The following is an 18,634-nucleotide window of genomic DNA, read 5'->3' on the forward strand; positions in this document are numbered from 1 at the left end:
AAAGAATTAGCCGGGCGTGGTGGTGGGCGCCTGTAGTCGCAGCTACTGGGGAGGCTGAGGCAGGAGAATCACTTGAACCCGGGAGGTGGAGCTTGTAGTGAGCCGAGATCGCGCCACTGCACTCCAGCCTGGGCGACAGAGTGAGACTCCGTCTCAAAAAAAAAAAAAAAAAAAAAGAGACTTGGGAGAACAGGCTAGACAGATGTTCCATTCTGGGGTATATGGTGGGATCTGGAGGTGGGATTTGAGCAAGAAATAGAGGAAGTTGATAAAATAGAATTCACTGGCAGAAGAAAAAGAGAGAAGATGATACAGCTAGACAACCAGGCCAGCTGTTTTCTAGTGTTCCCCGGGTAAGAGCGATAGGACTAATCAGCCTCCTGTGGGTGGGCTCCAAACTCAACTGAAAGCTGACGAGAGCACATTCCCTTAATTGGAGAGAGGAAAAAGGAAAAGATATGTTGAAAGAGCTGCCTTTTATACCAGACCACTGAAGAGGAAGTTAGGGTTTTCTCATTAGTATATAAATATCGTAAACGTCTACCCCCCCAAACTAGATTTCTGCCTCCAACATTGCACTGACACTGTCCTTGGTCTGCAGTGGTTTCGCGTCTCTGATGATCGCTACACTGTCCTCTTGACTTGACTGTAGACATAGCTGGCCACAGGATCCTTCTTGAACATTCTTACTCTTGGCTCCCTTGACACCCCACTCTGGTGTTTTTTTTTTTTTTTTTTTTTGAGACAGAGTTTTGCTCTTGTCCCTCAGGCTGGCATGTGGAGTGCAGTGGTGCGATCTCAGCTCACTGCAAGCTCCACCTCCCGGGTTCAAGCAATTCTCCTGCCTCAGCCTCCCGAGTAGCTGGAATTACAGGCACCCGCCACCACACCCAGCTAATTTTTGTGTTTTTAGTAGAGACGGGGTTTCACCATGTTGGCCGGGCTGGTCTAGAACTCCTGAGCTCAAGTGATCTGCCCACCTTGGCCTCCCAAAGTGTTGGGATTACAGGCGTGAGCCACTGCGCCCGGCTGAGAATTCTCCTTTAAATAGAATGTTGGGGAATTTACTTTTAGGCTGAGACCTAAAAGATAAAAGAAAGCGATCCATGCTAAGACGAGGAGAACTCAAGCAGAAGAAACGCCTCGGCTATGGAGCAGAAAGGTGTTTGATGTTGGGGTTTGAGAGAAGGCCAGTGAGCTGGCAGGCAGGGGGCAAAGGGGGTGGCATGAAGCAAGGAGCTTGGACATTCTGAGTGGCAGAAGCCAGTATGCGGAGAATGGGTAGGAAGAGAGTAAGGGCAGAGACTACTGCAGTGGCCAAGATTAAAAGCAGGTCACTTGGACCAGAGTAATGGCAATAGACTGAAAAGGAGGGTTATATTTTATGCATTTTGGAATCAGAAGTTAAAGGACTTGCTGTTGGATTGGAGATGGGGGAATAAGCAAAATAAAATGACTTAAGTTTCTGGCAGGTTCGTACATAGTGGTGTCACTGCAGGTCTGGGTGGGGAGGCGTCATTTTAGATGTTAAGTGGGATACTTACAACTGTAGGCGTAGTGTAAGAAGTCGGACATGTGAGTCTGAAGCTTGGAGGAGAGACAGGCTGGAGTTGCAGATCTGAGAAATCATTGGCATTATACATGGCAGTTCGTACTATCAGAATGAGATCACGGAGGGAGAATCAGAGGGCCAGGTCCTGGGGATCACCACCATAAAGACCCAATCAAGGAGCTGCGGGCAGTGAGAAGAACACCAAGCCGGGCGCAGTGGCTCACACCTGCAATCCCAGCACTTTGGGAGGCCGAGGCAGGTGAATCACTTGAGGTAAGGAGTTCGAGACCAGAAACCCCGTCTCTACTAAAGACACAAAAATTAGCTGGGCGTGGTGGCGGGCACCTGTAGTCCCAGCTACTCGGGAGGCTGAGTCAGGAGAATTGCTTGAACCTGGGAGGCGGAGCTTCCAGTGAGCTGGGATCAAACCACTGCACTCCAGCCTGGGTGACAGAGCAAGACTCCGTCTCAAAATTAAAAAAATAAAGAATTCTCTACTGGCTCCTTTTCTATTTTTTTTTTCATTCTATTAGAATCAAATCTGTTTTTCCATGTATGTTTATCGTCTGTGTTCCCAACTAGAAAATAAGTTCCTTGAGGGCAGAGGCTGTATCTGTTTTGCTCCCCATCACATACATTCCTATTATTTGGCACATGAGGCTGCAGCATGGGGATGAGAAATGGTTCCACAAGAAAAGGGGGGGCACAAACCCATCACTGTAGAACTGTGAGCTAAGCAGCAATCCCTTTTTTTTTTTTTTTTGAGATGGAGTCACTCTGTCACCCAGGCTGGATGCTATCTCGGCTCACTGCAACCTCCACTTCCCAGGTTCAAGCAAGTCTCCTGCCTCCCGAGTAGATGGGCCCCGCTTTTTTTTTTTTTTTTTTTGAGACAGAGTTTCGCTCTTGTCGCCCAGGCTGGACTGCAGTGGCATGATCTTGGCTCACTGAAACCTCTGCCTCCTGGGTTCAAGTGATTCTCCTGTCTCAGCCTCCCAAGTAGCTGGGATTACAGGCGGCCACCACCACACCCAGCTAATATTTGTATTTTTAGTAGAGACGGCCATGTTGGCCAGGCTGGTCTCGAACTCCTGACCTCAGGTGATCCACCCGTCTCAGCCTCCCAAAGGGCTGGGATTACATGCATGAGCCACTGCATCCAGCAGCAATACCAGTTTCTATCATACCATATAATCGTATCTGCTTTTTGCCCATTAATTTAGTAATTATCTTTCCTTCACTTAAGCTAAGTCCTTAATTCACCATTAGTAATTACTGCTGGTCTGAAAGATGAGACACTTGAATATTCGCCCAAGTATGTCAAACACAGAATCATACTTACCTAACAAGCCTAGCCTACCCAATGTTTCTGTAACAACTGGACTAATATTTACAAGCGTTTACCAGAAATGTATGACATATCACGAAGAGCAGAAAAAAGGCTAGCAAACGTTACACGTGACAATCGGACTACAAAGTAACCTTTGTCAATCAATTGTAACTGACCTACATGAGAACGTGAGGGGGCAAGCTTTTGGAATCTAAACTGTATTACTTAAAGTAATATCCAGACTCTTATCTTGCAAAAACACCAACACAAAAACACTAATACTGAAAAGTTTTTGTTTTTATTTCCAAGATCAAATATTACAACAGGACATTTACATGTATTTATAAAAAAATGCAGCAGTTGAATGTATAGATCAGAGGTTTCCTTGAGTTTGGTCCCTCTCTCAGCACAGTGAGCTGATGTCTTCAAAAGACTTATCGTCCCACTCCCCTCCCTCCCCCACCCCGTTGTCCCCCCCACCCTCCCCATTTCAAGTTGCAGTATTAATATAAAGCAACTGGGTACAACACAGCAAGAGTATTCACAATTTGGTACAGCCCAAACCAGAGGATCCCCAACTGACAGCAAGATCCTCCTTCTGGAAATTATCACCTATAGACTATGTAGATCTATAGGTAGATCCCACCCAGTTATCTAAGATTTCCTGGTTTTAGAGCAAGTGGAGGTTCCATTGAGTCTTAGCCAGCAGTTACAGCTCTGCATTACCTAATGGCATGTTTTTCTCCTCTTAGAAGTTTAATTTCCTACCGCCTCCATGTGTCTTCAAATTTAAGGCTTTCCCAAGCACCTTTATTATGACTTAACTAGATATACAGGAGGGTCTCTAATGTGTCTTGAACAAAAAAATTTAGTTGATGGTCCAGCTGCCCCTTGCTCAACAATCCCAAAGACTTCTTCCCACCACTGAGAAGAGCTGCAGAAATCAACGGTATCTCCTAGCACCATGGGAGAAAAGGCCCAGAAAACAGAATTTGATGTGCATTTTAGGGAGCACTTGCCAGAAACATTATAGTAGGAGCACTGTCTGTTATCTTCTTGGATTCAATCACAAATTTAGAGTACAGATGAAATTTAGAGCCTGTCCTGCATTAAGAATGCAAATCTCAGTAAGACCACCCCCACACACATTTTGTCCAGAATAAGCTGAGCACACAAACATCCCAGGGAATCTCTAAAAACTGTTAGGAACTGCTTTAGAAAACACTTTAAAGCAAATACCCCGAGTTGACTTCACTCAAGCCCCCAACCCACCCTCATCATCCCTATCCCCCTAGAAATTTCATTCCTTGATTAACTTCTCTGAGTAAGATGTAAAGTGAGGTTTGGAAAATGACATGAAACATGTTTAAAAACACAATCAATGAACATGCCAGAATTGGACATCCCAGGTGATTTCAAATGCATCGTTCAAACTGAACTCATACAAAGCATGCACAGAGCCCACACAGACACTGCTGGGAGTTTCCATGGAACAACCAATACCTACTCGAAAAAGGACTTTCCTGAAGGGCAAACAAAACAAAATAACACTGGATGTTTAGAATTTGTTAACAACAACAACAACAAAAAACCATTCTGGAAAAAAAGATTATCAGAGGAGTAAAGAAAACTGTGTCTAACAGATTCATGCCAAAGCTTGGATGGAAGCCCCTCAAAGTCTAAGTATCGTGTTAGCATCAACTGGTACTAATTTCTCTATATCTAAGACTAGAAGATTCTCTCACAGCTTTACTGTTCCCTGGCAAGTGTTTTCAACAGCCTTTCCAGCTGAAGGGACAAACCCAGGAAAGTAACAAGGCCCAAGACCCCAAATGGGTCAGATAAGCAGCCCCTACTAGAAGCTTGCTACTCGTTAACTGAAAAGTGGAGGCCACGTACTACTTTCACTCTCACTAGCAGGTGAAAGGGGATTTTCTGATGGCAACAGTCACTCTGTGTAAGGTTTAACTTACAGGGCAATAAGTTATCAAAAAGTTATTGTTAAAAGCAATGATTAGTGTCATAAACATATTTATATTTGGAATTACACCATTTGATATCTCCATTAAGAATGCAAAGCTTTGAGAAAAGCATACTGTAAAATCATGTTGCTGCAAACAGCAAGGTATCCAACTGAGTGTAAACGGTCTAATGTCATCAACCTGAAATGGACCCTGGTGACAGGCACTATGGAACCAGCTAACTTGATAGAGAGAAAAAAGCAGAATGGCAGGGAATAGTTCCAGATCAAGAATCTCTCCCTTATCAGTAAAGAGTTCCATACTGAGTCTATGAGAAAAGGAAATTAAAAAGATTTTAAGAAAGGGAGAATTCAATTCCAGGTCAGAATTTATCTGATGATTTGAAATGTTTCCCACTTATCATGTCTAAAAAATGAATGACTCATGCTAACCCAGTTAGATTAATAACTTCTTCTGATGAGATAAAATATTACTTAGGTTTAGTCCAGCTTAGCTTGACTATTCTTCCCATTTGGAAACCCAAATGACCTTTAGAAGGGATATAAAATACCCAGAGTACTGTGATCTCTAGAGAGGAAATACAATTAAACAATAAAAACTTGCTGTTTGTTGCCAAAGAATTAAGTACAATAATGCGACTTCTCATATTTATAGATTAATATGTGATTGCTCTTGGGAAAAATATTACCATTGGTATTTGCCATCTCTAATCCTAGAAGTCAATCTGGTTATCTTTTGAAAATACTTTCTCATTACAGAAATGCTAAATTATGTTTATTAAAGTAGTTCAAATTGGACTGCCCAACTTTATTTTGAAATCAATATGGCAAAGAAAGGCCTGTGCCAAGAATCATCATGTTTATGAGAATATCTGCAATTTTAAGCAACACAACAGCAACTGGTAGGCCACAAAGAGGGTGGGGTATCACAGAGCTAGCCATTCTCTATTTGAAACCAGAGAATTCTCCTTAACTAGAGAGAAAAGGAGCTATAAAAGTAAGTTTGCCTTAAAAATGTCCTTCAATTTTATAAAAAATGAAGATTGTTACGTATTAAGACTTTGAAATGGAATTTCTTAAACATAGCCAATTACATTAAAAATCATAACTATTTTCAGAGAATGAATGTTAAAAATAAATGGTGGAGAAGTAAAATAGAAAGCAGGATTAAAAGATTTTCTAATTAAGGGTCTGTCACATTCAATAATCCAGCCATGTAAGTTCACTTCACAGGAAAACTAGCAAGGCCATCATAATCTCTATTTTTAAAAAGACATCAAGAAATTATTCATTCTATACTGTCTCTCTAGCAGGACTGACACATAGGTGAGTCAAAAACCAAAATAACCAACACTGAAATACCAAATCTCTATGTAACAGGAGAAACTGATATATTGGTATGGTATTCTCTGTTGGGTTATCTGCAGTTCTAAAGAACATTCTTGCCACTATTCTAAAATGTGTACAGTGCAACACCATGTTTCACGGCAAGACAATAACTGAAACGCTAAGCCAGGCAATCCAGTGAAGTTGAATGTCCATAGTACACAGCTGTCTTTAGCCTATTCATCAAGGCTGGTATTACTGGAAAACTGCCATGTTCACCAGAAGAGCTGCTTCTTCCTATGCTCATTACATTTTAGTTTTACAAAGACTACTAATTCATCAGCCTGCACCCCATGATTTACTACTGAGTAGTTACATGATGGTCAAAAAAGGCAGAGAGATGGTAAGAATGACATAATAAAGATACATTCTGTGGGATAAAAAACATTTTTAAAAGTCAGCCTAATTGTATCTTTAAAAAGTTGTTTCTGCCAAAACCAGGTGTGAATCTTACAACTTATACAAATCAATTTCCCAACAGGCCAGTAAAATACTTTAAGTACACAAGTAAAAATAAAATTTAGTGCCAGCATTAGTGTCATATTTGGTTCTCATTTACATTTGAGTCATACTCAGCACTGATTAGGCACACAGTATTAAGTTTTTAAAAATAATGGTTTAAAAGATTATTATTACTAGACCTATAACTATTATACTCTCCTCTTTGGAGATTTCAGTCATCACAGTAAGATTAAGAGCAAGTTATTGGTCAAATGTTACCTGAACACAGAAAAAAAAAGAAAAGAAACTGATTAACCAGCACACTTTTAATTAGCCTAGGGATAATATGCAATAAAGGGGAGAGACTGGAAGCATAAAATTTTGGAGTGGAAAAGGACTTCAGAGATAATCTAATTTGTTGTTCTAGAAAAGGCTGAGAACTATTAATCTAGTCCAATTATCTCATTTTTCAGATGAGAAACCAGAGATTAAGAAGAAAGAGAAGTGTGGCGGTAACAACTAGCAGAGCGGTTACCCAAAGGGCTCTCACACCTCCAGTGCCCTTTCTGCATATAACATATACTATACTATGCACTGGATTTGTACCTGGGTAGAGACACTTACACCTCCAGTGCCCTTTCTGCATATAATAGATACTATACTATGCATTGGATTTGTACCTGGGTAGAGAAATCTTTCCTTCATTTTTCAGTTGCTAGTGGCTCCCTCTGGTATTTTCCCTAAGTGTGCAAGTGAGATTCCTGTGAGCTAGGAATCTTTACTCCGGGGGATCAACAGTGAGATCCCCGCGAGCTAGGAATCTTTACTCCGGGGATCAATAATCCTTTCCTACTTGGGTACTGGTTATGCCTTACGGGCAGAACTTCATGCCCCAAATCTAGAATTTACAAAAGGTGGAGCTAAAGAAAAAGATGAGTCAAAAGAAAATGTGAGCTACAGTGCCTGCCACTTTTCAGTCTTGTTTAAGACTTTGCTAACTAAAACATATTCTTCCCTTTTTCTAAGCTTGATCTAATAGGTAAACATTTATATGCTCTCCAATTATTTCATGTGTAGTGTGTCTAACTGGATAAAACAGGCAGGAATCATATCTTATTTATTATTTTTTGAGACAGAGTCTCGCTCCATTGCCCAGGATGGAGTGCAGTGGTGTGATCTCGGCTCACTGCAACCTCCGCCTCCCAGGTTCAAGAGATTCTTGTGCCTCAGCCTCCCCAGCAGCTGGGATTACAGACATGAGCCACCACGCCTGGCTACTGTTTGTATTTTTTAGTAGAGACAGGGTTTCACCATGTTGGCCAGGCTGATCTCGAACTCCCAACCTCAGGTGATCCACCCACCTCGGCCTCCCAAAATATTGGGATTACAGGCATGAGCCACCACACCTGGCCCGGAATTAGATCTCAGATTTCAACATATTTCCAACTCCTATAAAGAACTCAATAGCTAGTCAAGGAAGTGGAATTATATACAAGATTTAAAAACATACACACAGAGGGTTCAATAATCCAGTATGGACAGGACACAGAAAACAGAATTGTAGATCGGGCGCGGTGGCTCACACCTGTAATCCCAGCACTTTAGGAGGCCGAGGCAGGCGGAACACGAGATCAAGAGATCGAGACCATCCTGGCTAACATGGTGAAACCCTGTCTCCACTAAAAATACAAAAATTAGCCGGGCGTGGTGGCGCTCGCCTATTAAAAAAGATAATTGTATCTTTTCTGAAAAATGTTTAAAAAAAGAAAAAAATTGTTTTTTTACCCTTTTCATTTATTCTTGGCAAATAATGCCACATGGCAATTTTACTTTCATATCTTCACCAGTGCATCATTTTAAAAAAGCAATAATCTCAAAATAATGGCATAAGTAAAAATTTATAGGCATAGTGCAAATCCCACAACTTTAACCCAACTACTTCCTCTATATTTATGGGAACAAAACTAAGTGACACTTTACAAAGCCAAACAACAAGAAGAGAATCATCTGGGTAGCTTGATTGTCTTGCTGAAGGAGAACACAGCATGGACTCTGGATTCCAATTCTGATTTGCCACTCACTAGCTATGACATCCTGAATAAGTTCTCTATACCTGTCTTCTTAACATGGGAAGAAAATACACATTTTGTACGACTCTTAGGGAGACCGAAGAGGAAAATGTACACAAAAGTACCTGGCGCGTGCCAGTTAGTATTAAGTTTCCTGTTCTTTCTCTTCTCCAGTTCCTTCCGATACCAATTTCCAAAAAGTATTCCTCTCACTTTTTTCCCACTAGTTTTCTTTTTTTTTTTTTTTTAATTTGAGATGGAGTGTCGCTTTGTTGCCCAGGCTGGAGTGCAGTGGCGCGATCTCGGCTCACTGCAACCTCTGCCTCCCAGGTTCAAGCCATTCCCCTGCCTCAGCCTCTGAGTAGCTGGGACTACAGGTGCACGCCACCACACCCAGGTAATTTTTGTATTTTTAGTAGAGACGGGGTTTCACCATGTTGCTCAGGCTGGTCTCGATCTCCTGACCTCAGGTGATCTGCCCACCTCGGCCTCCCAAAGTATTGGGATTACAGGTGTGAGCCACTGTGCCCGGCCTTCCCGGTAGTTTCCATTCCATCTTCCTGTATTTTTCTCTTACCACTCTCGAAGTCTATCTTTCTTGTTCTTTTCCTCCCTAGCTTTTTTTTTTTAACACTCCTTTCAAGCTGTGTCCAACACCCACAAGGAATGACTATTTTTAACTAACCTTACTGACCTCATTTAATCTATTCAATAAAACCTATGCCCTAAGGAGCAAAGAAACTTGCAGAGGAAGTAAGGCAAACTGGAAGAAGCATAGTGTCAGTGGATTAAATTCTTGAGCAAGGCAATACTCCTTATGGACTCTTCTCATGTACAATCCGTAACTCTTCCCATGGGCTTCTATATCAACCCTACGATAATTACACTCCTGCCTCAAAATAAAATAAAATAAAACCCACCACATCTTGTATTGTAGACATCCCAGCTGCATGTTAAGCTGGGTGAAAGTACCATGCTGTCTTTTAAATCACTTTATATCTACTTAATCATCCCACAGTAACCCAAGTTGAAGAAGTTACTTTGGTTTCTCATAAATGAATATGCACGTGCTGAACATATCGGAAAGAACTGCACCCTCTCACTGATGAACATATTGGCAGTTCTCCCAACTGTTTTATCAAGAGAAGCTAAAGGTAAAGAGAATGAAACAGAGCCCTATAGGAAAAATGGTTGACTTCACATGTTTGAGCGATTTGGGCTTCAGCTATGACTTTGCTGGAGTACAGATGGGTGCCATCGGAGCACAAAGCTGAGCAAACCTCTTCTTACCCTGTGCCCTCCCTGAATTTTTGGATTTCTGACCTTGTCTACTACCAACAAAATGTTTTACCCTCCAGTGCACCTTTGATAGTATACAGCTCCATTCTTCAAATGGCAAGTATGTTATCCAAGTTCAGAGATACAACTGAGGAATTAACATGAAAACCATCTTTCACTCAAATCAGAAGCTGCTAGTTAAGCCTCAAGAGCCTAAGAAAAACACCAAAGTGTAAGTATTACTCAGTCACCAATCTAAAGAGAGAACTTTCACTCAAGGTAGAAATGAAACCGTAATTATATAAATATATTTATAAATATTTATACAATTATATACTTATACATAAGCACTTACACAGACTTAGAGAAAAATGTAAGAACATTAATTCAAAAGGACTCACTGAAGAATAAACAGAATTTTCCATGATTTCCTTGAGGAGATACATAACTCATTCTTTAGGGAGAGTTCCTCAAAATTCAACCATTAGAAACCATATCCTATAACTGTGTACTAGCAACACATAGCATCTTTTTTCTTCTTTTCCCAAATCTCCTAATTGCCAAGAGAGCGATCTTAAAGTAGATGAAAATCTAAAGGTCTCTACGCAACATCTGAGGAACATACGTTCCTCAGATAAAAGAATCAATCTAAATCCTCAACTGACAAAAAGGTCCATTTAATATTTTTCATTTTACAAGTTAAAAGTTCTAGTTTTGCCACCAGAATCACAACTACCCCTTCAGAGGACTCCATTTAAGCTCAAAATACGAAATGAGCGTAGGGTGAAGTTGATGTGTAAATGGTACTCTACAGATTCAAGATGGCCTCTTCTAAAAAATACTGAAGAAAGCTTTCACCAACTCTAATTTGATTTCGGGTTTTGTTGGCAGAAGAAACCCACGACATCTGAAAATTACTAGTAACCTCCGCCATCCTCCTTACTAAATGTTGTCTTCTGAATGGAGTTTAAAGGTCTTCCCCTTAGAGAGGCTTTCCGTTTTGATACCTTTTGAAAGAAAACAGCATGCGGACTCATGTTCAATTCAGTCACCAGAGCCTTTTAGAGACTATTCCAACCAGGGGCAAAAAATGAACCATTATTTCTAACCAAAAGAACATGGTTAGCAACTCTCAGCTGAATGGTTTTCTTTTTCCCCAGGGACATACCTAAGTATGCCTGAAACAACACAGGACAATCAATAACCATAGTGGTTACAATTCCAAGCCATTGTACTACATGATTATTGACCAGCTGCCTTCCTACAGATCACTGCAGACTCAGACAATGGAGGGCTCCAAAGGAACTAATATGCTGTGCTGGCAAAAATAGCAAGCACCTTCCTATCCCAGTCACCACGATAGGTTCACTTAATGTCCATTCTTGGACTAGCAGGATCAATACAGAGTAATAAAGAAAACTGTCTCAGGCTAGGACAATGAAAGTCACCCCACGGTATATGCTCCATATTTAACACTCATTCCGCCAATAACACATGTCATGGAAATAGTCCTTATAGCTGGGAACATGAAAATCCTTTGAAAAAGGTTTTTAAGTATGATGAGCAATCATTACACGGGATGCTTTTTCCACGTAAACAAAAGCCTGGATATTTTGTTAAGTGATATTTCCACATGAAGAACACAACAAAACCAAACCCATGTTAGAGAATTTCTTCTCCCTACTAAACATGGGGGCTTACAAAAAAGGGAGAGTTGTTCTTACTCTGAATCTAGCCATTCCTTTGCCCGAACAGTCTGGGGAGTAACGTTAACATTTGATCCCAAAAAAGTGCCGTGCAAGAGACCACTTACTGGAACACACAATTCCTGCTGCTAGTACTAGGAGAGGTCTTATCCTTACACTTCAGTTTGGTCACCAGATTAGGTAAGAAAGAAAAGTGTGGGGGGAGGGGGAGGAGGAAGGCTACAGAGTGGGGAGAGAGAAAACAGAAGAGGAGAAAGAAACAAAGGGGGAGAAAGAGACTGATTACAGGAGAGACCAAGAAATAAGAGAAGGAAGGTGACTTGCTTGCCCAACTTTGGCTCTGTGGTCCTAGGAGCCAAAATGCATACTTAGTGACATGGTATCTCACAGGAAAAGGGAAAAAAGGGGTAAGCTGAGAGAGGTCAAGCCATGGTGTTAATTTCTTTCCTGTACAAAGACAGTCTCTTGAGGACAAAGGCCTGCCTCTTGCAATGTAATATCATAGTCCAGATGAGATAATTTCCTTCGAGGAAAGTTGGTGAGAAGTTCAAAACGTTCATTTGGGTATCCTTTAGACTGGACGTGCTTCACCAAAGCCTATAAAAACAAGAGAAAGACAAAGCCATTAGACGGAAAAAAAAGGAAAGAGCATATTAGTGAATTAAATATAAAACTTTTTTTAATCATATTAGATCAGCTATTAAGTGTAAGTTCTTCTTTCATATAACCAAAGCTTGCCCTTGGGGAAGGGCCAATATAAACCTGTGGACAGGGAGATAAATCTGAACCCAATTACTTACAGCCATTAAGTGATACTGAAATACACAGTTATTATTTGTCTCCCCAATAAATATACCCAGTCACTATTTATAAAATTAAATTATTGTTCTCATTTTAAAACATTTTATCCATTTTCCTTTCTTCCTTTTATCAAGGAAGATATGTTCTTCATTCTACCTACACCCCATCTTGCCACCTGTGCACTGAATCTCTTCTTGCCTTCTCAGAAACTGGACCATTCCCATCTTTTGCAGGTTTCTTCAACATCTCCCTCTCTGCTTCCCATCAAACTTCAACACTGCTTTGCATTTCGGTAACACAGTCTTCAAGAATCAGCCTAATTATCTCCAGCCACAGCAAACGGCCAGCAATGCCTGACCCAAGGGATTCATTCACAGGCTAAGCTAAGCTAAGCTAGTCAGACTCAAGATTCTGTTTCCGGCAGTTAAAAACAGAGGGTGTCGGGGCACAGTTGCTCACACCTGTAATCCCCACACTTTGGGAGGCCAAGGAGGGGGACAGCTTGAGCACAGGAGTTGGAGACCAGCTGGGGCAACATGGCAAAATCCCATCTCATCAAAAAATATGGGCCAGGCATGGTGGCTCACCTGAGGTCAGAAGTTCGAGACCAGTTTGGCCAACATGGTGAAATCCCGTCTCTACTAAAAATACAAAAAAATTAGCTGGGCATGGTGGTGCGCACCTGTAATCCCAACTACTTGGGAGGCTGAGGCAGAATTGCTTGAACTCGGGAGGCTGAGGTTGCAGTGAGCCAAGATCATGCCACTGCACTCCAGCCTGAGTAACACAGCCAGACTTTGTCTCAAAAAAAGTAAAAAGAAAAAGAAAAACTAGCCGGGCGTGGTGGTGGCGCTGGAGTCCCAGCTACTGGGAAGGCCAAGGAGGGAGGAGTACGGCTTAAGCCTGGGAGGCAGAGGTTGCAGTGAGCCGAGGTCGTGCCCCACAGCACTCCAGCCTGGGCAGAGTCAGATCCTGTCTCCAACAAAAGGAAGAAAAAAACAAAAACAAAACAAAACAAAACAAAAACCACAGAAAGCTCATCAGCTGTGTTAGATGGAAATGCCCGCAGCATCACCATGATGAAACATGTGCGAGCTGAGGAATAAACAAAAGGCCACCAGTATGCAGAGAATGGTGTGAAGCAGAGAATCCCAAGAGAAAACCTACGGGACCCAGAAGAGAAACACAGAGAAAAACAGACACGGTTCTTAAACACTTTGCAGTTCCAGCTGCTGGAAAACCACTATCCTCTTCAAATAACCCCAGTCGTCCTTTTCCAGAAGTAATCATTTCAGTTGGGTTTCTATTCCATGCAGGCATGAAACAGAAAAATCTTCACTGGAACATACCTTATGTGGCTTACCTAATTTAATCTGGGAAGGAAATAAACTAATTAGAATTAACATTCACGATCGGGTGCTCCCACCTGTAATCCCCGCACTTTGGGAGGCTGGGGCAGGAGGATGACTTGAGCTCAGGAGTTCAAGACCAGCCTGGGTAACATAGTGAGAACCCTTCTCTACAAAAAAGAATTTTAAAAAATTAGCTGGGTGTGGTGGCACACACCTGTAGTCCCAGCTACCTGGGAGGTTGAGGTGGGAGGCTCGCTTGAGCCCAGGAGGCAGAGGTTGCAGTGAGCTGAGATTGGGCCACTGCACTCCAGCCTGAGCAACAGAGCGACCCTGTCTCAAAACAACCAACCAACCAACAACAACAAGATAACTCACCACAGTTTGCAGTTAGTGATCAGACTAAACATCTAACACCTTTTTCTTTCTTTTTTTTTTTTTGAAATAGAGACAGGGTCTCACTTTGTTGCCCAGGCTAGTCTCAAACTCCTGGACTCAAGTGATCCTCCCATCTTGGCCTCCCAAAGTGCTGGGATTACAGGAGTGAGCCACTGCACCTGGCCTCCCACACCTATTTCAAACAATTATCAAGCAAAGCTCACTGAACTTACTCCAATTAATTAGCTTCTCTGCTTCGAGAAAATGCTTCCAACGCCCCGTTTCATTGTGCTTCAAGTTACTGAAGGTCTGCGGCAACCTTGTGTCAAGTGCCTCTGTTGGCTCCATTTTTCAAACAGCATGTGCTCACTGCATGTCTCTGTGTCACCTTTTGGTGATGCTTGCAGTATTTCTCTTTTTCATTATTTTATCTATTATAATGATCGGTGAGCAGCTATCTTTGATGTTACTATTCTGCTTTTGGGCACCACAAACCACGCCCACACAAGACCGCAAACTTAATAAAGAAGTATGTTCTGACTGCTCCACCTACTGGGAGTTTTCCCATCTTTCTCCCTCTATTCAGGCCTCCTTATTCCCTGAGACATGACAGTATTGAAATTAGGCCAATTAATAACCTACCATTGTAGGCCTCTAAGTACCCAAGTGAAAGGAAGTGTTGTCCATCCTCAAAATCAATCAATTGCTAAAAACAATTAAGCTTAGTGAGAAAGGCATGTGGAAAGCTGAGAAAGACACAAAGGTAGGCCTCTCGCACCAAACAGCCAAGCTGTGAATGCAAGGAAAAGTTCCTGAAGGAAATTAGAAGTGCTACTCCAGTGAACACACAAATGATAACAAAGCAAAACAGGACGGGAGAACTGGCTCACACCAGCACTTTCGGAGGCTGAGGCGGGCGGATCACCTGAGGTCGGGAGTTCGAGACCAGCCCGGCCAACATGGTGAAACCCCATCTCTACTAAAAATATAAAAATTAGCTGGGCGTGGTGGTAGGCACCTGTAATCCCCGCTACTCGGGAGGCTGAGGCAAGGAGAACTGCTTGAACCCGGGAGGCGGAGGTTGCAGTGAGCTGAGATCGCACCATTGTACTCTAGCTTGGGTGACAGAGCAAGATTCTGTCTCCAAAAAAAAAAAAAAAAAAAAGGAAAGAAAGCAAAATAGCCTTACTGGCTGTGCTGCTGAAAAGGAGAAAGTTTTAGTGGTCTGTATAGAAAAATCAAACCAGTCACAACATTCCCTTAAGCCAAAGCCTAATCCAAAGCAAGGTTCTAACTCTCTTCAATCCTATGAAAGCTAAGTGAGTTAAGGAAGCTACAGAAGAAAAGCTGGAAGCTAGCAGAGGTTGGTTCATGAGGTTGAAGGAAAGAAGCCATCTCCATAACATCAAAGTGCAAGGTGAAGTAGCAAGTGCTGATGCAGAAGGTGCAGAAACTTATCTAAAAGATATAGTGAAGATAATTCATGAAGGTAACGACACTAAATAACAGATTTGTTTGACATAACAGCCTTCTATTGGAAGAAGATGCCATTAAGGACTTTCACAGCTAGAGAGAAGTCAGTGCCTGCACTCAAAGGTTCAAACAGGCTGACTTTCTTGTTAGGGGGTAATGCAGCTGGTGACTTCCAGTTGAAGCCAATGCTCATTTAACATTCCAAAATCCCAGGTCCCCTAAAAATTATGTTAAATCTACTCTGTCTGTGTTCTGTAACTGCAATAACAAAACCTGGAAAGACAGCACATCAATTTACAGCATAGCTTACTAAATATTTTAAGCTCACTGTTCAGACCTACTGCTCAGAAAAAAGATTCAACATATTACTGCTCATTGACAATGCACCTAGTCATGTAAGAGCTCTGATGAAAATGTAAATAAAAATGAATGTTGTTTCCAGTCTGCTAACCCAACATCCATTCTGCAGCCCATGGATCAAGGAGTCATCTTATTTAAGAAATACATTTTGGCCAGGCATGGAGCCAAATCTCAACACTTTGGGAGGCTGAGGTTGAGAGGATTACTTGAGTCCAAGAGTTTGAGACGAGCCCTGGCAACACAGCAAGAAACCATCTCTACAAAAAAGAAAATTAATTGGGTGTGGTAATCTACTCTGGAGGGTGAGGCAGGAGGATCACTTGAGCCTGGGCGGGGAGTCAAGGTTACAGTGAGCTATGACCACTGCACACTAGCCTGGGCATAAATACAGATTCCTTTGATGAATCTGGGCAAAGTAAACTGAAAACCTTCTGGAAAGGATTCACCAGTCTGAACACCATTAAGAACATTCACGACTCATAGGAAGTCAAAATATCAACATGAACAGGGGGCTTTGGAAGAGGTTGATTCCAACCCTCATGAATGACTTTGAGGGGTTTAAGAATTCACTGGAGGAAGTCACTGCAAGTGGGGTAAAAACTGCAAGAGAACTAGAATTAGAAGTGGAGGATGGCGATATGACTGAATTGCTGCAATCTCATGATCAAACATTAAAGGGAGGGAGGTTGCTTCTTATGGATGAGCAAAGAAAGTGATTTCTTGAGACGGAATCTACTTCTGCTGAAGATGCTTTTAACACTGTTGAAATGACAACAAAAGATTTAGAATACTGCATAAACTTGGTGGATAAAGCTGCAGCAAATTCTGAGAAGACTGACTCCAGTTTTGAAAGAAGTTCTACTGTGGGTAGAATACTATCAAACGGCAACACATGCTACAGAGAAATTTTCTGTCGAAGGAAGCAATTGATGCAGCTACTTCATTGCTGTCACATTTTCAGAAATTGCCACAGTACCCATCACCCTGATTAGTCAGTAGCCATCAATATCAAGACCCTCCACCAACAAAAAGATGACTCACTGAAGATTCAGGGGATCATTAGTACTTTTTAGCAAAAGCTTTTTTAATTAAGTTATGTGCTTTTTTTTTAAGATATAAAGCTACTGCACACTTAATAGACTATGGAATAATGTAAACGTAACTTTTATATGCACCAGGAAACCAAACAATTTGGGACTCGTCTTATTGCAGTGGTCGGAACGGAACCAAAGCAAGCCTGTACTTACTAGCAGTTTAGCTTGCTCTGGAAGAGTGATCTGTTCCCTTTTTCCATCTGGATACCGCAACATCAGCTGTGCTTTTGGTCCTAAAGGAAGGGTTTAAAAAAAAAAAAAACAGGATACAGGAGTTTAAGACAGAATATTAGTTTAAATAAATACAGCCATTCAGCAAGTATTCAAGTGTTTTGCTGGAGTGCAGTGGCGTGATCTCAGCTCACTGCAACCTCTGCCTCCCTGGTTCAAGCCACTCTCCTGCCTCAGCCTCCCAAGTAGCTGGGACTATAGGCACGTGCCACCATACCTGGCTAAGTTTTGTATTTTTAGTAGAGACAGGGTTTTGCCATGTTGGCAAGGCTGGTCTTGGAACTCCTAACCTCAGTGATCCACCACGCCCGGCCCCAATATCTAAGTTTGAATTAAAGTATGTCTAAATGTAACTTACCATTTACATCTATCCCCTCCACTACTCCATCTGCTTTTTCAGGTGGCATCTCCAGTATCTCTGAATCCACGGCTGGCAATCCTTGGTGGTTTGTGGCTGTTCCAGGATCAGTTCTGACTGGTGGCTCAGTCAGCGGCCTTCTATTCTCCTCTTTTCTATGCCCCAAATCTTTGTGGGGAGACTTTCTGGACTTGGCAAGATTCTCTACCTCTTCTTCTTCATCAGAGCCACAAACGGATATGAACTCCTCACTGCCAGAAAAAAGTTCAGATTCAGATTCTTCATCTGAGCGGCTATCCTGTTTTGTCTGTGTTGAATCAAAATGTGTTTCTTGTAAGGAGGCTCTGATGGCAGCTTCTAGCTGGCTGTCTTCACTTGCATCTATAAGGCTCTCCTGTGAGATGGAGTCATAAAACACAGGAAAAAGAACAAGTTAAACCAAAAAACAAGTCAAACAGTGTAAGAAATATAATAGCTTGCCATTCACGATTATGTTCTGCTGACTATATCCCTTCTACTTTAAGAGCAAGGACTGTGTCTTACACAGCCAAATTGGAATGGAGATATATATATGTGTGTGTATACACACACACACACACACACACGTTTTTGTTGTTTCGTTTTGTTTTTGAGATGGAGTCTCACTCTTGTTGCCAGGCTGGAGTGCAGTGGCACGATCTCAGCTCACTGCAACCTCAGCCTTCCCAGGTTCAAGCGATTCTCCTGCCTCAGCCTCCTGAGTAGCTGGGATTACAAGCGCCCGCCACCACACCCAGCTAATTTTTATTTATTTATTTTTTTGTATTTTTAATAGAGATGGGGTTTCACCACGTTGGCCAGGCTGGTC

General features: G+C 41.9%; 1 protein-coding gene across 1 annotated transcript in view; it reads right to left on the bottom strand.

Moving 5' to 3' along the window:
- Positions 1-10,576: 10,576 nt before the first annotated feature.
- The window catches only part of UBXN7 (UBX domain protein 7), a 75,633-nt gene continuing 67,575 nt past the window's right edge, over positions 10,577-18,634 (bottom strand). The window contains 3 exon segments of the mRNA NM_001132052.1: positions 10,577-12,340; positions 17,352-17,431; positions 17,788-18,181. Coding sequence (NP_001125524.1) covers positions 12,179-12,340; positions 17,352-17,431; positions 17,788-18,181 — 636 coding nt within the window. The 3' untranslated portion in view covers positions 10,577-12,178.

The sequence above is a fragment of the Pongo abelii genome, chromosome 2, assembly GCF_028885655.2.
Source record: "Pongo abelii isolate AG06213 chromosome 2, NHGRI_mPonAbe1-v2.0_pri, whole genome shotgun sequence".
Taxonomy (NCBI): Eukaryota; Metazoa; Chordata; class Mammalia; order Primates; family Hominidae; genus Pongo; species Pongo abelii.